Source organism: Salmo salar, chromosome 10 (genome assembly GCF_965601325.2).
Source record: "Salmo salar chromosome 10, fSalSal1, whole genome shotgun sequence".
In the NCBI taxonomy this organism is placed as follows: domain Eukaryota; kingdom Metazoa; phylum Chordata; class Actinopteri; order Salmoniformes; family Salmonidae; genus Salmo; species Salmo salar.
In genome coordinates this window covers 124,336,191-124,361,514 of record NC_138300.1, presented here as the reverse complement: position 1 = coordinate 124,361,514, position 25,324 = coordinate 124,336,191, and the positions used below count along the sequence as shown (strand labels likewise).

Here is a 25,324-nt window from a genome sequence, read left to right as displayed (position 1 = left end):
TTCTACTCTATTCTATAATTCTACTCTATTCTGAGTCTACTCTATTCTATGATTCTACTCTATAATATTGCTTCTACTCTATTCTATTATTCTACTCTATTATTCTACTCTATTCTGAGTCTACTCTATTCTATGATTCTACACTATTCTATGATTGTACTCTATTCTCAGTCTAATCTATGATTCTACTCTATTCTGAGTCTACTCTATTCTATGATTCTACTCTATTCTGAGTCTACTTTATTCTATGATTCTACTCTATTCTATGATTCTGATCTATTCTATGATTCTGATCTATTCTATATCAACTATATATTCTACTCTATTCTATGATTCTACTCTATGATTCTACTCTATTCTATGATTCTACTCTATTCTATGATTCTACTCTATTTTGAATCTACTTTATTCTATGATTCTGATCTATTCTATGATTCTGCTCTATTCTATATCAACTATATATTCTACTCTATTCTATGATTATATTCTATGATTCTGATCTATTCTATGATTCTACTCTATAATATTGATTCTACACTAGACATGTGTAGTCTATATTAGCTGTATTGTATTGAAACTAGACATGTGTAGTCTATATTAGCTGTATTGTATTGAAACTAGACACGTGTAGTCTATATTAGCTGTATTGTATTGAAACTAGACATGTGTAGTCTATATTAGCTGTATTGTATTGAAACTAGACATGTGTAGTCTATATTAGCTATATTGACACTAGATACTGTATGCTTTTGTTGAGTTGAATTGCACACCTCGTGGCAGTAGTGTGAAGTAGGTAGTTTATTTGTTCTGTTTCCTTAAACTAGATTTTTGGGGGGTTGGGACGTGAGGATGTGTCATCATGTGACCTATGGACGACGACACAACTCGTTATTTTCTCTATTGGAATGAGCTGGAATGAACGTAGATTAACAGCGCATCGCAAACATCAGTTAACAAAATAACATTCGCTTTAACTTGATCTCGTTTGATAACTCGATGAAACATTCATTGTAATCCATAGCGTTGTCGTGAACATTATTTAATAGTAGACTAACATTTTGAACATTGTTTTGAAACTATTGCATTGGTCTTTCTGAATGATATCGACAGCAAGTAAACATTGAACACTAAGAATTTATGGAATTCTTGGGAACAGGGAGTAGATGCGGTCATGGCGGCGGTACGTGGTGAATCATCCAGCCGGGTGGTGAGAGGGTAAGTGCGGGGAGCTGGGAAGGTGAAATCCGATGAAATGTTGTGCTGTCAGACTGCCATCATGGCATAAGCGAAAGTTGTGAAAAAGTTGTGTAGGTTAGTTCAGCATCACATGTTGTGATGATTCTTAATGACATATTGATGTTTGTAATGTTATTGTTTTTGACAGGGCCGGATAAATGCAGGGGCTGAAGCCCTGGGGCCCAAGCCCGTAGAGAGCCCTTGAGGCATAGAAAAATGTAAATGTTTTTATTTCTTACTGCAAGCACAGGAGGCTGCTCTCAATGAGTGTAGATAGCCTGCTACAGCTCTACTAATGAGCAGATGGGGGAGGAGAGCAGGTAGAGAGGCCTGTAGTAGCCTAGTGGTTAGAGCATTGGGCCAGTAACCGAAACGTTGTTGGATCGAATCTCCGAGCTGACAAAGTAAAAAAATCTGTTGTTCTGCCCCCTGAGCAAGGCGGTTAACCCACTGTTCCCCGGGGCGCCGATGACGTGGATGTCGATTATGGCAGCCCCACCCCCCCCCTGCACCTCTCTGATTCAGAGGGGTTGGGTTAAATGTGGAAGACACATTTCAGCTGAAGGCATTCAGTTGTACAACTGACTAGGTATCCCCCCTTTCCCTGTACAACTGACTAGGTATCCCCCCTTTCCCTGTACAACTGACTAGGTATCCCCCCTTTCCCTGTACAACTGACTAGGTATCCCCCCTTTCCCTGTACAACTGACTAGGTATCCCCCCTTTCCCTGTACAACTGACTAGGTATCCCCCCTTTCCCTGTACAACTGACTAGGTATCCCCCTTTCCCTGTACAACTGACTAGGTATCCCCCTTTCCCTGTACAACTGACTAGGTATCCCCCCTTTCCCTGTACAACTGACTAGGTATCCCCCCTTTCCCTGTCCAACTGACTAGGTATCCCCCCTTTCCCTGTACAACTGACTAGGTATCCCCCCTTTCCCTGTACAACTGACTAGGTATCCCCCCCTTTCCCTGTACAACTGACTAGGTATCCCCCCTTTCCCTGTACAACTGACTAGGTATCCCCCCTTTCCCTGTACAACTGACTAGGTATCCCCCCTTTCCCTGTACAACTGACTAGGTATCCCCCCTTTCCCTGTACAACTGACTAGGTATCCCCCCTTTCCCTGTACAACTGACTAGGTATCCCCCCCTTTCCCTGTACAACTGACTAGGTATCCCCCCTTTCCCTGTACAACTGACTAGGTATCCCCCCTTTCCCTGTACAACTGACTAGGTATCCCCCCTTTCCCTGTACAACTGACTAGGTATCCCCCCTTTCCCTGTACAACTGACTAGGTATCCCCCCTTTCCCTGTACAACTGACTAGGTATCCCCCCTTTCCCTGTACAACTGACTAGGTATCCCCCCTTTCCCTGTACAACTGACTAGGTATCCCCCCTTTCCCTGTACAACTGACTAGGTATCCCCCCCTTTCCCTGTACAACTGACTAGGTATCCCCCCTTTCCCTGTACAACTGACTAGGTATCCCCCCTTTCCCTGTACAACTGACTAGGTATCCCCCCCTTTCCCTGTACAACTGACTAGGTATCCCCCCTTTCCCTGTACAACTGACTAGGTATCCCCCCCTTTCCCTGTACAACTGACTAGGTATCCCCCCCTTTCCCTGTACAACTGACTAGGTATCCCCCCCTTTCCCTGTACAACTGACTAGGTATCCCCCCTTTCCCTGTACAACTGACTAGGTATCCCCCCTTTCCCTGTACAACTGACTAGGTATCCCCCCTTTCCCTGTACAACTGACTAGGTATCCCCCCTTTCCCTGTACAACTGACTAGGTATCCCCCCTTTCCCTGTACAACTGACTAGGTATCCCCCCTTTCCCTGTCCAACTGACTAGGTATCCCCCCTTTCCCTGTACAACTGACTAGGTATCCCCCTTTCCCTGTACAACTGACTAGGTATCCCCCCTTTCCCTGTACAACTGACTAGGTATCCCCCCCTTTCCCTGTACAACTGACTAGGTATCCCCCCCTTAACCTGTACAACTGACTAGGTATCCCCCCTTTCCCTGTACAACTGACTAGGTATCCCCATTTCCAACTGACTAGGTATCCCCCCTTTCCCTGTACAACTGACTAGGTATCCCCCCTTTCCCTGTACAACTGACTAGGTATCCCCCCCATAACTGGGGATCCTGCCATGGTTGGGCAACTGATTCAGGGCCTTTTGGGGGCCCTAATCGATATTTGGTTGGGCCCCCCCCCCACCTTCAGTCGCACCCCTCTTGATGGCAGCGAGAAAGTTGACCTCTTAAGAGTCGATTTGTGCACCCACCAAAATCTCCCCGGAGAAAGCGTTTGAGCGAGTGAAACAGCGTCTGCTGTCTTACTATATGAAGCCCATGTATTCTGTCTGGCCAATAAGAGTTTGACATTATATACTCTATTTGGACAGACAGCATCAGATACATGATCTACACGTACTGAGACTGAGAGGTGCTGTTTCACTGTCCAGACAGCATCAGATACACGAGTCTACACATACTGAGACAGAGAGGTGCTGTTTCACTGTCCAGACAGCATCAGATACCTGGTCTACACATACTGAGACAGAGGGGTGCTGTTTCACTGTCCAGACAGCATCAGATACATGATCTACACATACTGAGACAGAGAGGTGCTGTTTCACTGTCCAGACAGCATCAGATACCTGGTCTACACATACTGAGACAGAGAGGTGCTGTTTCACTGTCCAGACAGCATCAGAGAGATGCTGTTTTACTGTCCAGACAGCATCAGATACATGGTCTACACATACTGAGACAGAGGGGTGCTGTTTCACTGTCCAGACAGCATCAGATACACGGTCTACACATACTGAGACAGAGAGGTGCTGTTTCACTGTCCAGACAGCATCAGAGAGATGCTGTTTTACTGTCCAGACAGCATCAGATACATGGTCTACACATACTGAGACAGAGAGGTGCTGTTTCACTGTCCAGACAGCATCAGAGAGATGCTGTTTTACTGTCCAGACAGCATCAGATACACGGTCTACACATACTGAGACAGGGAGATGCTGTTTCACTGTCCAGACAGCATCAGATACACGGTCTACACATACTGAGACAGAGAGGTGCTGTTTCACTGTCCAGACAGCATCAGATACATGGTCTACACATACTGAGACAGAGAGGTGCTGTTTCACTGTCCAGACAGCATCAGATACCTGGTCTACACATACTGAGACAGAGAGGTGCTGTTTCACTGTCCAGACAGCATCAGATACATGGTGCTACACATACTGAGACAGAGAGGTGCTGTTTCACTGTCCAGACAGCATCAGATACACGGTCTACACATACTGAGACAGAGAGATGCTGTTTCACTGTCCAGACAGCATCAGATACATGGTCTACACATACTGAGACAGAGAGGATGCTGTTTCACTGTCCAGACAGCATCAGATACACGATCTACACATACTGAGACTGAGAGGTGCTGTTTCACTGTCCAGACAGCATCAGATACATGGTCTACACATACTGAGACAGAGAGGTGCTGTTTCACTGTCCAGACAGCATCGGATACATGGTCTACACATACTGAGACAGAGAGGTGCTGTTTTACTGTCCAGACAGCATCAGATACATGGTCTACACATACTGAGACAGAGAGATGCTGTTTCACTGTCCAGACAGCATCAGATACACGGTCTACACATACTGAGACAGAGAGGTGCTGTTTCACTGTCCAGACAGCATCAGATACATGATCTACACATACTGAGACAGAGAGGTGCTGTTTCACTGTCCAGACAGCATCAGAGAGATGCTGTTTTACTGTCCAGACAGCATCAGATACATGGTCTACACATACTGAGACAGAGAGGAGCTGTTTCACTGTCCAGACAGCATCAGATACATGGTCTACACATACTGAGACAGAGAGGTGCTGTTTCACTGTCCAGACAGCATCAGATACCTGGTCTACACATACTGAGACAGAGAGGAGCTGTTTCACTGTCCAGACAGCATCAGATACATGGTCTACACATACTGAGACAGAGAGGTGCTGTTTCACTGTCCAGACAGCATCAGATACATGGTCTACACATACTGAGACAGAGAGAGTGCTGTTTCACTCGCTCGGCTGCTGTACAGTCTAGGTTTCAAACTATACATCAGGCCTAACTATAAACAAATGTAACTATGTTATTTAGTAAGTCTAAAACAACCAATTCCTTCCCGATCTATTAAATATCATGTATTTTTATGTGTTGTAAAGGTTGGTAGACCTGGAGCCCGGTCCGAGCCCCCGGGTGGACGGTGGTGGGCCGGCTGACCCAGGTTCCACCAGGCCCCAGGAGGGATCTGTTACCCAGGCCTGGAGCCAGATCAGGGGTAGGGAGGGCAGCAGGCTGGAGGGTAATACCCAGCTGGAGGCTGCCCGTGGCGGGGAGCATGAGGACGACGTGTCCCGCCTCCGGAGCTCTTCCCTGGAGATCAGAGAGAAGGGATCAGAGATCCTACGGGAACAACTGGATGCTGCACAGCAGGTAGAGAGCGTTATTACAGGCTGGCACACACTCACCCCCTAATCACACACTCACCCCCTAATCACACCCCCTGATCACACACTCACCCCCTGATCACACCCTGATAACTCTGACGCCCATCTCTACTGTATGACAGTTGCTTGACTCCATAACAATGTGTGACCTGGAAAAGGGTGTGACCATGCAGTCATCCCAATAGGTTTAGCCCTACGCTATGCTGCTGCATACTGACCCAGTTCCCCTCAACCTCTTCTCCTCTCCTCTCTTCTCCTCCCCTGTCCTCTACCTCTCCCCTCTTTTCCTCCACCTCTCCCCTCTTTTCCTCCACCTCTCCCCTCTTTTCCTCCACCTCTCCCCTCTTTTCCCCCCTCCCCCCCCCACCTCTCCCCTCTTTTCCTCCACCTCTCCCCTCTTGTCCTCCACCTCTCCCCTCTTGTCCTCCACCTCTCCCCTCTTGTCCTCCACCTCTCCCCTCTTGTCCTCCACCTCTCCCCTCTTTTCCTCCACCTCTCCCCTCTTGTCCTCCACCTCTCCCCTCTTGTCCTCCACCTCTCCCCTCTTGTCCTCCTCCACCCCTCTCCTCTCCTCTCTCCTCCCCCTCTGTCCTCCTCTCCCCTCCTCCCCTTCTTCTCCTGTCCTCTACCTCTCCCCTGTCCTCTACCTCTCCCCTCTTGTCCTCCACCTCTCCCCTCTTGTTCTCCACCTATCTCCTGTCCTCCACCTCTCCCCTCTTCTCCTCCCCCCTCTCCCTCTCCTCTCCTCCATCACCTCGCCCCTCTCCTCCATCACCTCGCCCCTCTCCTCCATCACCTCGCCCCTCTTGTCCTCTCCTCCATCACCTCGCCCCTCTCATCCACCTCTCCCCTCTTGTCCTCTCCTCCACCACCTCGCCCCTCTCCTCCATCACCTCGCCCCTCTCCTCCATCACCTCGCCCCTCTCCTCCATCACCTCTCCCCTCTTGTCCTCTCCTCCATCACCTCGCCCCTCTCCTCCACCTCTCCCCTCTTGTCCTCTCCTCCACCACCTCGCCCCTCTCCTCCATCACCTCTCCCCTCTTGTCCTCTCCTCCATCACCTCGCCCCTCTCATCCACCTCTCCCCTCTTGTCCTCTCCTCCACCACCTCGCCCCTCTCCTCTACCACGCCGCCTCTTTCCTCTCCTCCACCTCGCCCCTCTCCTTCACCTCTCCCAGGAGCTGAAGCTGAAGGATAAGGAGTGTGAGCGTCTGTCGCAGGTCAGAGATCAGCTGGAACAGGAGCTGGAAGAACTCACTGCCAGTCTATTTGAGGTTAGTCTTGCGTGACCATACTCCCTGGAGCCTGGACTCGAGGCTAGTCTGAGGGAGGCAGGAATGAGTCCTACAGCCTGGAATCGAGGCTAGTCTGAGGGAGGCAGGAATGAGTCCTACAGCCTGCAACACAGTGATCTGTCCTGGGTGTGCTCTGTGATGGTATCAGAACATCTTGACATTGAGAAGTGTGGCCCCTGCGTGGTTGTTGTTAACACACGGTTGTCTTCCTGTCCTCCAGGAAGCTCACAAGATGGTGCGTGAAGCCAACGTGAAACAAGCTGCAGCAGAGAAGCAGCTGAAGGAGGCTCAGGGCAAGGTTAGTCTGTGATCCCTCCGGGAATTGAACCCACAACCATGCCGAGCTCTAACCAATAGAGCCACACAGGTTACCTGTACCTGATTTAATGCAGGAAAACCCATAAGAATCTGGTGGTTGATGGAAAAATTTGGCGTGAGTGAGCCGGCAGCCAAAGGGTTGCTGATATCAATATCTCATTTGTCACCTACTGCCTTTGTACCCTTGAGCAAGGTACTTTACCCCTAACCTGCTCCAGGGACGCTGCTCTACATCTGACCCTGTGGTGTCTGACCCTGTGGTGTCTGACCCTGTGGTGTCTGTGTGTGTGTGTGTGTGTGTGTGTGTGTGTGTGTGTGTGTGTGTGTGTGTGTGTGTGTGTGTGTTGGTTTGGGTACAATCTATAACTACTGTCTATAACCACACCCTGTGTTCTTGTCTCTTCCCAGATTGATGTCCTTCAGGCGGAGGTGTCAGCGCTGAAGACCATGGTCCTGACCTCCACCCCGTCTTCCCCCAACCGCCAAGCCCACCCTCAGCTCCTCTCCCCGGGCACTAGGTCCAAGGGGGCCAGCCCCCGCCATGGAGGAGGACACACGCGCAACAAGAGCGCCAGCTGGGCCTTGCCATTGGCCCCTGGTGGGAACTTAGACCCCCCCTCTGTCTCCCTGCAGCCAGTCAGAGAGGACAAAGAGGTAGGGGCAAGCTGCCTTTTAAACTACACACTGGCCGTGTCCAAATACCCACAATTGTGTTCTAAATAGTTGGCTTTTTGGGTATGTGAAAACACTTACATGTGACTTCTGCTATCAGAATACAAAGATCACATTAAAAAAGACGGGTCTAGAAGCACAAATGTTGCATTGTGGTCTGATTGTGTTCAGATCTGGTCGCATTGTGTGCGGATTTCTCTTCAGTCTGGACGCATTCAGGCTTCCGAAAGCACCTACAGTGGGCAAAATCATTAGCACTCCGCCCACAAGTCTCCAGAAACCGTGTGTTTTGGGAGAGATGCACCTTTTTCATTATAATGTTAGAGGAAATACGTTCCAAGCGGGTAAGGAACATGTTTGTTGGCCTCATAAATGCTAACCAGCTAGCTAATGTTTAGAAAATAAATGTGGGTTTGGCTAGAGTTATGGTAACCTGTTTGCAATCCCTTTAGCTTTGCTTGCAGGTTAGCTACAGAGGTTAGCTGGCTAGTTAGCTACAGAGGTTAGCTGGCTAGTTAGCTACAGGGGTTAGCTGGCTAGTTAGCTACAGGGGTTAGCTGGCTAGTTAGCTACAGGGGTTAGCTGGCTAGTTAGCTACAGGGGTTAGCTGGCTAGTTAGCTACAGGGGTTAGCTGGCTAGTTAGCTACAGGGGTTAGCTGGCTCGTTAGCTACAGGGGTTAGCTGGCTCGTTAGCTACAGGGGTTAGCTGGCTCGTTAGCTACAGGGGTTAGCTGGCTCGTTAGCTACAGGGGTTAGCTGGCTCGTTAGCTACAGGGGTTAGCTGGCTCGTTAGCTACAGGGGTTGTTGTGTTATCATATTTTGACTATTCCACCGTGTGTAGAATGCATACTGGCATTTGAATATAGCGCAGGAAATAGGGATCCGGACACTGTGGACACATTTAAATGTAAACTCAGCAAAAAAAGAAACGTCCCTTTTTCAGGACCCTGTCTTTCAAAGATAATTTGTAAAAATCCAAATAACTTCACAGATCTTCATTGTAAAGGGTTTAAACACTGTTTTCCCATGCTTGTTCAATGAACCATAAACAATTAATGAACATGCACCTGTGGAACGGTCATTAAGACACTAACAGCTTTACAGACGGTAGGGAATTAAGGTCACAGTTATGAAAACTTAGGACACTAAAGAGGCCTTTCTACTGACTCTGGGAAAAGTCTAGACAGGCCGATACTCACTTTGGCTTTTCATCTAGTATACTTTTCTGCACACTATTGAGGAAAAGTATTGCCTTCTCACACCCCACGTGTGTTTGACAGCAGCTGATAATCAGAATAGGGGAGACGTGCTCTACAAAAAATGAACGAATGGAACAAGCACGAGATGATGTCTTCTCTGTATGAGTGAGTAGTATGTTGATATTTGTCACTTACTGCATACGTTTTTACTAAACAGTACTCTCTAAATAGTACACTTGTATATACAAAAGTATGTGGACACCCTTTCAAATTAGTGGATTCGGCTGTTTCAGCCACGCCCGTTGCTGACAGGTGTATAAAATTGAGCACACAGCCATGCAATCTCCATAGACAAACACTGACAGTAGAATGGCCTTACTGAAGAGCTCAGTGACTTTCATCGTGGCACCGTCATAGGATGCCACCCTGCTAGAGCTGCTCCCCGGTCAACTGTAAGTGCTGTTATTGTGAAGTGGAAATGTCTAGGAGCAACAACGGCTCAGCCAGCGACGTGGTAGGCCGCACAAGTTCACAGAACGGGACCGACGAGTGCTGAAGCGTGAAAAAATCGTCTGTCCTCAGTAGCAAAATCAATCAATCAAATGTATTTATGAAGCCCTTAATACATGGTCATTTAGTGTATGTAGTATTATTAGTACACAGTATGTAGTTATTAGTAGGCAAGACAGATTTCAGACACGGCCATACTGTTGTGTTGTGCGTACTTATGTACTTAGATTATGACATCAATCTAATCTTGGGTCTGCTATTGGTTGAACTTTTCAATCAATCGACCTACTGTGACCACTAACAGCGATCTACAGAAATGCACAACAATTCAATGCTTGTTTCTGCACTAACTCTTTTGCTGCTTCCCACTATAACCCTTGTAAATGTATTTCTTTCCTCACCTCCTGCATCCTTTCATCACTCTCTCCATTTCTCTCCTCCCTCTGGTGGTTTTCCCTTTCTCTTTTTATCCTCCTCTCCCTATCGTATCCTGTTCCTCTCCCCGTCTCCGTATCCTCCTCCTCTCCCTGTCTCCGTATCCTCCTCCTCTCCCTGTCTCCGTATCCTCCTCCTCTCCCTATCGTATCCTGTTCCTCTCCCCGTCTCCGTATCCTCCTCCTCTCCCTGTCTCCGTATCCTCCTCCTCTCCCTGTCTCCGTATCCTCCTCCTCTCCCTATCGTATCCTGTTCCTCTCCCCGTCTCCGTATCCTCCTCCTCTCCCTGTCTCCGTATCCTCCTCCTCTCCCTGTCTCCGTATCCTCCTCCTCTCCCTATCGTATCCTGTTCCTCTCCCTGTCTCCGTATCCTCCTCCTCTCCCTGTCTCCGTATCCTCCTCCTCTCCCTGTCTCCGTATCCTCCTCCTCTCCCTGTCTCCGTATCCTCCTCCTCTCCCTGTCTCCGTATCCTCCTCCTCTCCCTGTCTCCGTATCCTCCTCCTCTCCCTGTCTCCGTATCCTCCTCCTCTCCCTGTCTCCGTATCCTCCTCCTCTCCCTGTCTCCGTATCCTCCTCCTCTCCCTGTCTCCGTATCCTCCTCCTCTCCCTGTCTCCGTATCCTCCTCCTCTCCCTGTCTCCGTATCCTCCTCCTCTCCCTGTCTCCGTATCCTCCTCCTCTCCCTGTCTCCGTATCCTCCTCCTCTCCCTGTCTCCGTATCCTCCTCCTCTCCCTGTCTCCGTATCCTCCTCCTCTCCCTGTCTCCGTATCCTCCTCCTCTCCCTGTCTCCGTATCCTCCTCCTCTCCCTGTCTCCGTATCCTCCTCCTCTCCCTGTCTCCGTATCCTCCTCCTCTCCCTGTCTCCGTATCCTCCTCCTCTCCCTGTCTCCGTATCCTCCTCCTCTCTCCGTATCCTCCTCCTCTCCCTGTCTCCGTATCCTCCTCCTCTCTCCGTATCCTCCTCCTCTCTCCGTATCCTCCTCCTCTCCCTGTCTCCGTATCCTCCTCCTCTCTCCGTATCCTCCTCCTCTCCCTGTCTCCGTATCCTCCTCCTCTCCCTGTCTCCGTATCCTCCTCCTCTCCCTGTCTCCGTATCCCCCTCCTCTCCCTGTCTCCGTATCCTCCTCCTCTCCCTGTCTCCATATCCTCCTCCTCTCCCTGTCTCCATATCCTCTTCCTCTTCCTGTCTCCATATCCTCCTCCTCTCTCCGTATCCTCCTCCTCTCCCTGTCTCCGTATCCTCCTCCTCTCTCCATATCCTCCTCCTCTCTCCGTATCCTCCTCCTCTCTCCGTATCCTCCTCCTCTCCCTGTCTCCGTATCCTCCTCCTCTCCCTGTCTCCGTATCCTCCTCCTCTCCCTGTCTCCGTATCCTCCTCCTCTCCCTGTCTCCGTATCCTCCTCCTCTCCCTGTCTCCGTATCCTCCTCCTCTCCCTGTCTCCGTATCCTCTTCCTCTCCCTGTCTCCGTATCCCCCTCCTCTCCCTGTCTCCGTATCCTCCTCCTCTCCCTGTCTCCGTATCCTCCTCCTCTCCCTGTCTCCGTATCCTCCTCCTCTCCCTGTCTCCATATCCTCTTCCTCTTCCTGTCTCCATATCCTCTTCCTCTTCCTGTCTCCATATCCTCTTCCTCTTCCTGTCTCCATATCCTCTTCCTCTTCCTGTCTCCATATCCTCTTCCTGTCTCCATATCCTCTTCCTGTCTCCATATCGTGGGGTTATTTTTTGATTCCCTTTTTTTCTTTCACTTGCTCATTGCCTTTGCCGGACCTCTTCTCTTCTCTTCTCTTTCTTTCTCCCTCTCTCCTTCCCTCCATTCTCCTCTCTCTCAGCCTACGGTTCCTGCGCTCCTCTCTCTGATTTTGTGTCTGGTTCCGGGCCACTCGATCTCTGTGACCTATGAACCCTACTGGGCAGAGAAGGGGGAGGGGCCACGCTCTCTCAGCCGACAGGTAACCACACCCCTCTGGTTCCTCTTAAGGTTTCTTCCTTCTAGGGACTTTTTTCCTTGCCACTGTGTTTCTGCTTGCTCTTTTGAGTTCTAGGACGGGGGTAGCCTCGGCTTCCCTCACGTTCTCCAGAGCCAGAGTTCATGTTGGAAAAGTATGTTTGAGTGGAGCGCTGATTGTCTATCTTCTGCTGGCTGATTGGCTGTGAGTAGACGTTGATTAAAAAATAAACAAATCTACCAACCCTTCCAGAGTCAGCTAATTTGCGTTGCTAGCGTGCTATAGTTTTAGAAAATTGATACTTCAGACAAAAAACAATTATAAATGTTTTTTATTTTATTTATATAATTTGGTTGAAATGACTCTACCCCATGGGGGCACCACTGGAAGATTATTGCCTTTTTGGTTTCAAATCTCCTCTGTTTGAACGTGCCTATTCCAGCTGTTGGGAGGGGCAAACGGCTTTTCATGCTCCACCTTCTGTTGGCCTCATTTTCTACAGGCCTTCATACCGAAGGTGAGGTGAACTGGAAGAGACTAAGGATGGGTTACTGGAAAACTCTGTGACAACAAATTATATTAAAAAAAAAAGGCTTCATTACAGGGCCTATACACGGCCATTGACGGGTTGGGAAGCTTGGCCGTTGACGGGGTTGGGAAGCTTAGCCATTGACAGGGTTGGGAAGCTTAGCCATTGACAGGGTTGGGAAGCTTGGCCATTGACAGGTTGGGGAAGCTTGGCCATTGACAGGTTGGGGAAGCTTGGCCATTGACGGGTTGGGGAAGCTTAGCCATTGACGGGTTGGGGAAGCTTAGCCATTGACGGGTTGGGAAGCTTAGCCATTGACGGGTTGGGAAGCTTAGCCATTGACGGGTTGGGAAGCTTAGCCATTGACGGGTTGGGAAGCTTAGCCATTGACGGGTTGGGAAGCTTAGCCATTGACGGGTTGGGAAGCTTAGCCATTGACGGGTTGGGAAGCTTAGCCATTGACGGGTTGGGAAGCTTAGCCATTGACGGGTTGGGAAGCTTAGCCATTGACGGGTTGGGAAGCTTAGCCATTGACGGGTTGGGAAGCTTAGCCATTGACGGGTTGGGAAGCTTAGCCATTGACGGGTTGGGAAGCTTAGCCATTGACGGGTTGGGAAGCTTAGCCATTGACGGGTTGGGAAGCTTAGCCATTGACGGGTTGGGAAGCTTAGCCGTTGACGGGTTGGGAAGCTTAGCCGTTGACGGGTTGGGAAGCTTGGCCGTTGACGGGGTTGGGAAGCTTAGCCGTTGACGGGGTTGGGAAGCTTAGCCATTGACGGGGTTGGGAAGCTTAGCCATTGACAGGGTTGGGAAGCTTGGCCATTGACAGGTTGGGGAAGCTTGGCCATTGACAGGTTGGGGAAGCTTGGCCATTGACGGGTTGGGGAAGCTTAGCCATTGACGGGTTGGGGAAGCTTAGCCATTGACGGGTTGGGAAGCTTAGCCATTGACGGGTTGGGAAGCTTAGCCATTGACGGGTTGGGAAGCTTAGCCATTGACGGGTTGGGAAGCTTAGCCATTGACGGGTTGGGAAGCTTAGCCATTGACGGGTTGGGAAGCTTAGCCATTGACGGGTTGGGAAGCTTAGCCATTGACGGGTTGGGATTGACGGGTTGGGAAGCTTAGCCATTGACGGGTTGGGAAGCTTAGCCATTGACGGGTTGGGAAGCTTAGCCATTGACGGGTTGGGAAGCTTAGCCATTGACGGGTTGGGAAGCTTAGCCATTGACAGGTTGGGAAGCTTAGCCATTGACGGGTTGGGAAGCTTAGCCATTGATGGGTTGGGAAGCTTAGCCATTGACGGGTTGGGAAGCTTAGCCATTGACGGGTTGGGAAGCTTAGCCATTGACGGGTTGGGAAGCTTAGCCATTGACGGGTTGGGAAGCTTAGCCATTGACGGGTTGGGAAGCTTAGCCATTGACAGGTTGGGAAGCTTAGCCATTGACAGGGTTGGGAAGCTTGGCCATTGACAGGGTTGGGAAGCTGTGGACATGCAGTCATTTCTATAGTCGTTATTCTTTTCCTACTTTACTGTGTGATCAGGGTCTAGTGGTTGATGTGTCAGTTTTATTCGGTCTGACTGAGTAGGTTTAGATCAACATTATTATCCCACTAAGGGGGAAATTCATTTGTTCATGTGCTGAAAAATGTACTTGTTCATGTGCTTACAAAGTACAGAAAAGCTGAATAATACACCATACAATTCATATGTGAGTGAATGTCTATCTTTCCTCTACGGAGTGATGTTGCCTGGATAATTTTTTACATGGACTGTGTAACTACAGTGCATTCGGAAAGTATTCAGACCCCTTGACTTTTTCCACATTTTGTTACGTTGCAGCCTTATTCTAAAATGGATTAAATAGTTTTTTTCCCCCACATCAATCTACACACGATTACAGCCTAGAGTCTTCTTGGGTATGACGCTACAAGCTTGGCACACCTGTATTTGGGGAGTTTCTCCCATTCTTCTCTGCAGATCCTCTCAAGCTCTGTCAGGTTGGATGGGGAGCGTCGCTGCACAGCTATTTTCAGGGCTCTCCAGAGATGTTCAAGTCCGGGCTCTGGCTGGACCACTCAAGGGCATTCAGAGACTTGTCCGGAAGCCACTCCTGCGTTATATTGGCTGTGTACTTAGGGTCGTTGTTCTGTTGGAAGGTGAACCTTCACCCCAGTCTAAGGTTACGAGCGCTCTGGAGCATGTTTCCATCAAGGATCTCTCAGTACTTTACTCCACTCATCTTTCCCTCAATCCTGACCAGTCTCCCAGTCCCTGCCGCTGAAAAACATCCCCACAGCATGATGCTGCCACCACCATGCTTCACCGTATGTGTGCCGGGTTTCCTCCAGTCGTGATGCTTGGCATTCAGGCTAAAGAGTTCAATCTTGGTTTCATCAGACCAGAAAATTTTGTTTCTCATTTGTATTTTGTATTTATTATGGATCCCCATTAGCTGCTGCCAAAGCAGCAGCTACTCTTCCAGGCGTCCTGCAAAATTAAGGCAATTTATAGAATTTTACAATACATTCAGATTTCACAACACACTGTGTGCCCTCAGCCCCCTACTCTACCACTACCACATAACTACATTACTAAATCCATGTGTGTGTGTATGTTATCGTATGTGTGTGTATGCATGTGTCTGTGCCAATGTTTGTGTTGCTTCACAGTCCCCGCTGTTTTACTGCTTGCATCAGTTACCTGATGTGGAATAAGAGTTTCATGTAGTCATGGCTCTATGTAGTGCTGTGTGCCTCCCATAGTCTGTTCTGGACTTGGGGACTGCGAAGAGACATTTACATTTACATTTTAGTCATTTAGCAGACGCTCTTATCCAGAGCGACTTACAGTAGTGAATGCATACATTTCATACATTTTTTTTTTTTTTCTGTGCTGGCCCCCCGTGGGAATCGAACCCACAACCCTGGTGTTGCAAACACCATGCTCTACCAACTGAGCTACAGGGGAGACCTCTGGTGGCATGTCTTGTGGGGTATGCATGGGTGCATTCAACATGTCAATACTTCTCATAAATAAAAGTAGTGATGAAGTCAATCTCTCCTCCACTTTCAGCCAGGAGAGATTGACATGCATATTATTAATATTATCTCTCTGTGTACATCCAAGAGCCATCTGTGCTGCCCTGTTCTGAGACAATTGTAGTTTTCCTAAGTCCTTCTTTTTTATGGCTCCTGACCACACGACTGAACAGTAGTCAAGGTGGGACAAAACTAGATCCTGTAGGAACTGCCTTGCTGATAATGTTGTTAAGAAGACAGAGCATCGCTTTATTATGGACAGACTTCTCCCCATCTTAGCTACTACTGCATCAATATGTTTTGACCATGACAGTTTACAATCTAGTGTTACTCCAAGCAGTTTAGTCATCTCAATTTCCACATGATTTATTACAAGATTTAGTTGAGTTTTAGGGTTTAGTGAGTGTTTTGTTCCAAATACAATGCTTTTAGTTTTAGAAATATTTAGGGCTAACTTATTCCTTGCCACCCACTCTGAAACTAACTGCAGCTCTTTGTGAATTGACGTGTGTAGTGTAAAAATTTTAAAAAGCAAGGGTCCTAAACAGCTGCCCTGGGGAATTCCTGATTCTTACTGGATTATATTTGATATGCTTCCATTGAAGAACACCCTCTGCGTTCTGTTGGACAAGTAACACTTTATCCACATTATAGCAGGGGGTGTAAAGCCATTATAGCAGGGGGTGTAAAGCCATTATAGCAGGGGGTGTAAAGCCATAACGCATACTTTCCAGCAGCAGACTATGATCAATAATGTCAAAAGCTGCGTTGAAGTCTAACAAGACAGCCCCCACAATCATTTTATCATCAATTGCTCTCCAATCATCAGTCATTTGTGTAAGTGCTGTGCTTGTTGAGTGTCCTTCCCTATAAGCATGCTGAAATTCTGTTGTCAATTTGTTTACTGTAAAATTAGCATTGTATCTGGTCAAACATTTTTTTTCTCCAGAAGTTGGTCGGCTATTTGTACCAGTAAAGGGGGCTTTACTATTCTTGGTTAGCGGAATGACTTTAGCTTCCCTCCGGGCCTGAGGGCACACACTCTCTAGTAGGCTTAAATTGAAGATGTGGCAAATAGGAGTGGCAATATCCTCTGCTATTATCCTCAGTAATTTTCCATCTAGATTGTCAGACCCCAGTGGCTTGTCATTGTTGATAGACAACAATCATTTTTTCACCTCATGGTCTGAGAGTCTTTAGGTGCCTTTTGGCAAACTCCAAGTGGGCTGTCATGTGCCTTTTACTGAGGAGTGGCTTCCATCTGACCACTCTACCATAAAGGCCTGATTGGTGGAGTGCTGCGGAGATAATTGTCCTTCTGGAAGGTTCTCCCATCTCCACAGAGGACCTCTGGAGCTCTGTCAAAGTGACCATCGGTTCTTGGTCACCTTCCTGACCAATGTCCTTCTTCCCCAATTGCTGTTTGGCCGGGCAGCCAGGAAGAGATTTGGTGGTTCCAAACTTCTTCCATTTAAGAATGACGGAGGCCACTGTGTTTTTGCGGACTTTCAATGTTGAAGACATTTTTTTGGTACCCTTCCCCAGATCTGTGCCTCGACACAATCCTGTCTCGGAGCTCTACGGACAATTCGTTGGACCTCTAGCTTGGTTTCTGCTCTGACATGCGATTTCAACTGTGGGACCTTTTTATATAGACAGGTGTGTGCCTTTCCAAATCATGTCCAATCAATTGAATTTACCACAGGTGGACTCCAATCAAGTTGTAGAAACATCTCAAGGATGATCAATGGAAACAGGATGCACCTGAGCTCAATTTTGAGTCTCATATCAAAGGGTCTGAATACTTATGTAAATAAGATATTTCAGTTTTAGATTGTTTTTTTTTTTACACATTTGCAAAAATGTCTTAAACCCTGTTTTTGCGTTATCATTATGGGATATTGTGTTTAATTCGTTATTTAATCAATTTTAGAATAAGGCTGTAAATGTCTCTGAGGAAGCCCTTATATATTAACCACACAGTACCAAATGTCATGGAAACACCAGTGAGAGGGGCTTGTAGGAAGACATTATCAGCTCCAGAATCACACCAGTGAGGGGGGCTTGTAGGAAGCCAGCTGCTCCAGAATCACACCAGTGAGGGGGGCTTGTAGGAAGCCAGCTGCTCCAGAATCACACCAGTGAGAGGGGCTTGTAGGAAGACGATATCAGCTGCTCCCAGAATCACACCAGTGAGAGGGGCTTGTAGGAAGACATTATCAGCTCCAGAATCACACCAGTGAGAGGGGCTTGTAGGAAGACATTATCAGCTCCAGAATCACACCAGTGAGAGGGGCTTGTAGGAAGACATTATCAGCTCCAGAATCACACCAGTGAGAGGGGCTTGTAGGAAGACATTATCAGCTGCTCCCAGAATCACACCAGTGAGAGGGGCTTGTAGGAAGACATTATCAGCTGCTCCCAGAATCACACCAGTGAGAGGGGCTTGTAGGAAGCCAGCTGCTCCAGAATCACACCAGTGAGAGGGGCTTGTAGGAAGCCAGCTGCTCCAGAATCACACCAGTGAGAGGGGCTTGTAGGAAGACAATATCAGCTCCAGAATCACACCAGTGAGAGGGGCTTGTAGGAAGACATTATCAGCTCCAGAATCACACCAGTGAGAGGGGCTTGTAGGAAGACAATATCAGCTCCAGAATCACACCAGTGAGAGGGGCTTGTAGGAAGACGATATCAGCTGCTCCCAGAATCACACCAGTGAGAGGGGCTTGTAGGAAGACATTATCAGCTCCAGAATCACACCAGTGAGGGGGGCTTGTAGGAAGACATTATCAGCTCCAGAATCACACCAGTGAGAGGGGCTTGTAGGAAGACGATATCAGCTGCTCCCAGAATCACACCAGTGAGAGGGGCTTGTAGGAAGACATTATCAGCTCCAGAATCACACCAGTGAGAGGGGCTTGTAGGAAGACATTATCAGCTCCAGAATCACACCAGTGAGAGGGGCTTGTAGGAAGACGATATCAGCTGCTCCCAGAATCACACCAGTGAGAGGGGCTTGTAGGAAGCCAGCTGCTCCAGAATCACACCAGTGAGGGGGGCTTGTAGGAAGCCAGCTGCTCCAGAATCACACCAGTGAGGGGGGCTTGTAGGAAGCCAGCTGCTCCAGAATCACACCAGTGAGAGGGGCTTGTAGGAAGCCAGCTGCTCCAGAATCACACCAGTGAGAGGGGCTTGTAGGAAGCCAGCTGCTCCAGAATCACACCAGTGAGAGGGGCTTGTAGGAAGACAATATCAGCTCCAGAATCACACCAGTGAGAGGGGCTTGTAGGAAGACTATCTGCTCTAGAATCACAAGGGGTCACAGATACATTATCAGTCTGGCATCACACTTTAACCATAACATTCAATACTGGCAGACATTTGATACTGGCAGTTTAACAGGTCAAAGGTAGGAACATCAATACTAAGTTGCAACAGATGATTTATAAACTAACAAGTGACAACTACTTACTTAAATATACCTGGGTAACTTCGTCTTCCTGCAAATACAATCATGTTTATTACATATCCATACAGTAAATCAAATACAGGAAAATAATTAAATAAAATAATTTCTCATTACAATTATACAGTGTTTCCTGTCCTCAGATGGACAACGTGCTGTATGCAGAGTTCCTGACCTGGAAAGACAGACCAAGTCTGGACAGAAAGTCAGCCTTCCTGGGCCGTATCTACAGAGAGGACATCGACCCCTGTCTCTCCTTCACCGAATCTGAGGTATGTACCTTTTTGTGTTTCTCTGTACATACAGTTGAAGTCGGAAGTTTACATACACTTGGGTTAGAGTCATTTTAAACTTGTTTTTCAACCACTCCACAAATTTCTTGTTAACAAACTATAGTTTTGGAAATTCGGTTAGGACATCTACTTTGTGCATGACACATGTAAATTTTCCAACAATTGTTTACAGACAGATTATTTCACTGTATCACAATTCCAGTGGGTCAGACGTTTACATACACTAAGCTGACTGTGCCTTTAAACAGCTTGGAAAATTCCAGAAAATGGTGTCATGGCTTTAGAAGCTTCTGATAGGCTAATTGACATAATTTGAGTCAATTGGAGGTGTACATGTGGATGCATTTCAAGGCCTACCTTGAAACTCAGTGCCTCTTTGCTTGACATCATGGGAAAAATCTAAAGAAATCAGCCAAGACCTCAGAATAAAATTGTAGACCTCCACAAGTCTGGTTCATCCTTGGGAGCAATTTCCAAATGGCTGAAGGTACCACTATTGTACAAACAATAGTACGCGGGTATTAACACCATGGGACCACGCAGCCCTCATACCACTCAGGAAGGAAAGGCATTCTGTCTCCTGGAGATGAACGTACTTTGGTGCAAAAAGTGCAAATCAATCCCAGAACAACAGCAAAGGACCTTGTGAAGATGCTGGAGGAAACCGGTACAAAAGTATCTATATCCACAGTAAAACAAGTCCTATATCGACAATATGAAAGGCCGCTCAACAAGAAGCCACTGCTCCAAAACCACCATAAAAATGCCGGACTACGGTTTGCAACTGCACATGGGGACAAAGATCGTACTTTTTGGAGAAATGTCCTCTGGTCTGATGAAACAAAAATATAACTGTTTGGCCATAATGACCATCGTTATGTTTGGAGGGAAAAGGGGGAGGCTTGCAAGCTGAAGAAAACCATCCTATCCGTGAAGCACGGGGGTGGCAGCATCATGTTGTGGGGGTGCTTTGCTGCAGGAGGGACTGGTGCACTTCACAAAATAGATGGCATCATGAGGATGGAAAATGATGTGGATATATTGAAGCAACATCTCAAGACATCAGTCAGGAAGTTAACCTCTCTTGGGGAGGTGGGAAGCTACCGTTGACGATCTTCATCAGATGACACTCCTAGGACATCATGTTACACAATACATGCATTTTTTTTGTTTCGATCAAGTTGATATTTATATCCAAAAACAGCATTTTACATTGGCGCGTGATGTTCAGAAAATATTTTGCCTCCAATACTGCCGGTGAATCAGCACAAAAATTTACAAAAATACTCATCATAAACGTTGATAAAATATTAAACTGTTATTCAAAGAATTATAGATGAACATCTCCTTAATGCAACCGCTGTGACAGATTTCAAAAAAGCTTCACGGGGAAAGCACACTTTGCAATAATCTGAGTACGGCGCTCAGAAAAAGACATCAAGCAAACAGATACCCGCCATTTTGGAGTCATCTAAAATCATAAATAGCATTATAAATATTCACTTACCTTTGATGATCTTCATCAGAAGGCACTTCCAGGGATACCAGGTCCACAATAAATGTTGTTTTGTTCGATAAAGTCCATAATTTATGTCCAAATACCTCGTTGTTGTTTGCGCGTTCAGTAAGCTACTCCAAGTGTAGGAAGCGCGGCCAAAATGTCACGACGAAAAGTCAAAAAAAGTTATATTTACGTTCGTTCAAACATGTCAAACATTGTATAGCATCAATCTTTAGGGCCTTTTTAACTTAGAACTTCAATAATATTCCAACCGGACGATTCCAATGTCTTGAAAAACAATTTGGAACACATGAATGCGCGCCAATGAACTCATGTGCTTTCCTGAGTCAACAACTTCCAACTTCCTTTGTTGGCTCTCTGTTCACCGTAGACGCCTCAAACAACTTTCTAAAGACTGTTGACATCTAGTGGAAGCCTTAGGAAGTGCAAAATGAACCCTAAGTCACTGTGTGTTAGTTAGGCAATCACTTGAAAAAACTACAGCCTCAGATTTCCCACTTCCTGGTTAGATTTTTCTCAGGTTTTTGCCTGCCATATGAGTTCTGTTATACTCACAGACATCATTCAAACAGTTTTAGAAACTTCAGAGTGTTTTCTATCCAAATCTACTAATAATATGCATATTCTAGTTCCTGGGCCCGAGTAGTAGGCTGTTTTAATTTGGGTATGTTTTTCATCCGGCCATGAAAATACTGCCCCCTACCCTAGAGAAGTTAAAGCTTGGTCGCAAATGGGTCTTCCAAATGGACAATGACCCCAAGCATACTTCCAAGGCCAACAAAGTCAAGGTATTGGAGTGGCCATCACAAAGCCCTGACCTCAATCCTATAGAAAATTTGTGGGCAGAACTGAAAAAGCGTGTGTGAGCAAGGAGGCCTACAAACCTGACTCAGTTACACCAGCTCTGTCAGGAGGAATGGGCCAAAATTCACCCAACTTATTGTGGGAAGCTTGTGGAAGGCTACCCAAAACGTTTGACCAAAGTTAAACAATTTTAAAGGCAATGCTACCAAATACTAATTGAGTGTATGTAAACTTCTGACACACTGGGACTGTGATGAAGGAAATAAAATCTGAAATAAATCATTCTCTCTACTATTATTCTGACATTTCACATTCTTAAAATAAAGTGGTGATCCTAACTGACCTAAAACAGGGAATTTTTACTAGGATTAAATGTCAGAGATTGTGAAAAACTGAGTTTAAATGTATTTGGCTAAGGTGTATGTAAACTTCTGACTTCAACTGTACATACAGACATAGAATGGAATGGCATAACTACTCGTACCAGAATGGAATGGCATAACTACTCGTACCAGAATGGAATGGCATAACTACTCGTACCAGAATGGAATGGCATAACTACTCGTACCAGAATGGAATGGCATAACTACTCGTACCAGAATGGAATGGCATAACTACTCGTACCAGAATGGAATGGCATAACTACTCGTGCCAGAATGGAATGGCATAACTACTCGTGCCAGAATGGAATGGCATAACTACTCGTGCCAGAATGGAATGGCATAACTACTCGTGCCAGAATGGAATGGCATAACTACTCGTACCAGAATGGAATGGCATAACTACTCGTACCAGAATGGAATGGCATAACTACTCGTACCAGAATGGAATGGCATAACTACTCGTACCAGAATGGAATGGCATAACTACTCGTACCAGAATGGAATGGCATAACTACTCGTACCAGAATGGAATGGCATAACTACTCGTACCAGAATGGAATGGCATAACTACTCGTACCAGAATGGAATGGCATAACTACTCGTACCAGAATGGAATGGCATAACTACTCGTACCAGAATGGAATCGCATAACTACTCGTACCAGAATGGAATGCAACTCCGCCGAATGGGGCATAACTACTCGACCGTGGAGGCTCCTCGTCCAGAATGGAATGGCATAACTACTCGTGCCAGGGGGCCACCGGCCAGATGGAATGGCCACTCGACCAGGGGGCTACTCTCGTACCAGAATGGAATGGCAACTCCGCCGAATGGGGCATAACTACTCGTACCAGAATGGAATGGCATAACTACTCGTCCGTGGAGGCCACCGACCAGTGGAATGGCAACTCCGCCGAATGGGGCATAACTACTCGTACCAGAATGGAATGGCATAACTACTCGTACCAGAATGGAATGGCATAACTACTCGTACCAGAATGGAATGGCATAACTACTCGTACCAGAATGGAATGGAATGGAATGGCATAACTACTCGTACCAGAATGGAATGGCATAACTACTCGTACCAGAATGGAATGGAATGGAATGGCATAACTACTCGTACCAGAATGGAATGGCATAACTACTCGTACCAGAATGGAATGGCATAACTACTCGTACCAGAATGGAATGGCATAACTACTCGTACCAGAATGGAATGGCATAACTACTCGTACCAGAATGGAATGGCATAACTACTCGTACCAGAATGGAATGGCATAACTACTCGTACCAGAATGGAATGGCATAACTACTCGTACCGAGGAATGGCATAACTACTCGTACCAGAATGGAATGGCATAACTACTCGTACCAGAATGGAATGGCATAACTACTCGTACCAGAATGGAATGGCATAACTACTCGTACCAGAATGGAATGGCATAACTACTCGTACCAGAATGGAATGGCATAACTACTCGTACCAGAATGGAATGGCATAACTACTCGTACCAGAATGGAATGGAATGGCATAACTACTCGTACCAGAATGGAATGGCATAACTACTCGTACCAGAATGGAATGTTATTTTTCTGAGAGGGAACTTCATCTGTAACATTCAGATTAGACAATAAATGCATAATGACACAATTCACAACTGACAAGTATAAATGCATATGAAACAAGTCAGTCACAAGAATCAATGTCTATATTCTATATGTGTCTGGGAGAGGGCTTTGTTTACGTCTTTTTTGTTTTCATTCAGGTTTTTATTAATACTCTTCTGTCAACAGTTGTCTCAGTCGGTGCAGAACGCAGTGGAGAACAACTCGCTGACCATCGAACCAGTGGCCGTGTCCACTTTACCCGTGGTCAAAGCCAACGCCGTAGAGTGTGGCGGACCCAAGTGAGTTATCAGTCAACGTTTTTACAATGGTTGTTTTCCTCAGGAAATGTAGTCTGGTTCATGTGTTTTTTGTTGTTGTTGATACTATCTTGACAACAGTAAATCACATCTGCATCACTCGTTCTTCCTCTGTCACTTCTCATTCACTGCTTATTCATGCTCAAATTAAAACGGACAGTTTCTCTCCTCTTGGTGACGACACCTCGGCCCCCATTCCTCACTAAACCACATCTCTCCGTCCTTATCAGTGACCTGACCTCGGCCCCCATTCCTCACTAACCCACATCTCTCCGTCCTTATCAGTGACCTGACCTCGGCCCCCATTCCTCACTAATCCACATCTCTCCGTCCTTATCAGTGACCTGACCTCGGCCCCCATTCCTCACTAACCCACATCTCTCCGTCCTGACCTCGGCCCCCATTCCTCACTAAACCACATCTCTCCGTCCTTATCAGTGACCTGACCTCGGCCCCCCATTCCTCACTAAACCACATCTCTCCGTCCTGATCAGTGACTGCAACCATGTGATTATCTTTCCTTCACTCAGTACATTCCGAGCTTAATTGACTCCAACATATACATTCCTCCTACAGATACCCATTTCATTTCTGGTTTAGAAACCAGACTGTGGCCCTCCTCATTTCCATAGGATACCGGATGATTTAACAAACAATTTCAAGTTTTAGAAGTCAGAACCTATCAGTAGTTTCTGTCTATAGCTTGATGATTTTTTTTTTTGGGGGGGGGGGGATTAGTCAGACTTTCTAATAGATTGGTATGGTTTTTCTCTTTAGATCTGTTTCGTGTTTTCTGTGTGCTAATGGATTGACTCAATGGGCTACATTGCTTCACCTCTTGCTTCCTATTCACAATTTGATTATATTCTTTTCCCCCAGTGGCCTGAGAGCAGCAGTAGAGACGTAAGTGACTTTTAGGAGCCAATCGTTTTGATTTACTTTCCTTTTCCACCCCCAAAAAATATGACTTGTTCTATGGTGTGACTGTGTATAGTACTGTATACATGCTACCTACTGTATACTAATCCTTAGTCGCTCTTCTTCGTCAGAATGTCCTCTAATACTTTGTCTAACCAGGCAGGCATGTCTTGTTCCAGTGTTCAGACCACGCTTTTGTTCATTATCGTTTCTTACGTTAAACAACTAACAATGACATTTTTTCATATCGTTTACATGTAGGGCCAATTTCACAGACCCAGAATAAG

The 25,324-nt window shown here is 46.8% G+C and overlaps 1 protein-coding gene across 10 annotated transcripts in view; it reads left to right on the top strand.

Moving 5' to 3' along the window:
- LOC106561819 (guanine nucleotide exchange factor for Rab-3A) overlaps window positions 1–25,324 on the top strand; it is a 30,598-nt gene that overhangs the window by 2,201 nt on the left and 3,073 nt on the right. For 3 of the 10 annotated variants that reach the window (XM_045688671.2, XM_045688673.2, XM_045688672.2), the window contains exons 3-10: window positions 5,491–5,761; window positions 6,955–7,050; window positions 7,292–7,369; window positions 7,798–8,043; window positions 12,039–12,158; window positions 19,333–19,461; window positions 23,989–24,101; window positions 24,999–25,022. In XM_045688671.2, the coding sequence (XP_045544627.1) occupies window positions 5,491–5,761; window positions 6,955–7,050; window positions 7,292–7,369; window positions 7,798–8,043; window positions 12,039–12,158; window positions 19,333–19,461; window positions 23,989–24,101; window positions 24,999–25,022 (1,077 nt within the window). Of the gene's footprint in view, window positions 1–839; window positions 1,216–5,490; window positions 5,762–6,954; window positions 7,051–7,291; window positions 7,370–7,797; window positions 8,044–12,038; window positions 12,159–19,332; window positions 19,462–23,988; window positions 24,102–24,998; window positions 25,023–25,324 lie in introns of those variants that run through there. The other 7 variants (XM_045688674.2, XM_045688675.2, XM_045688676.2 and 4 more) reach the window with 4 other exon arrangements.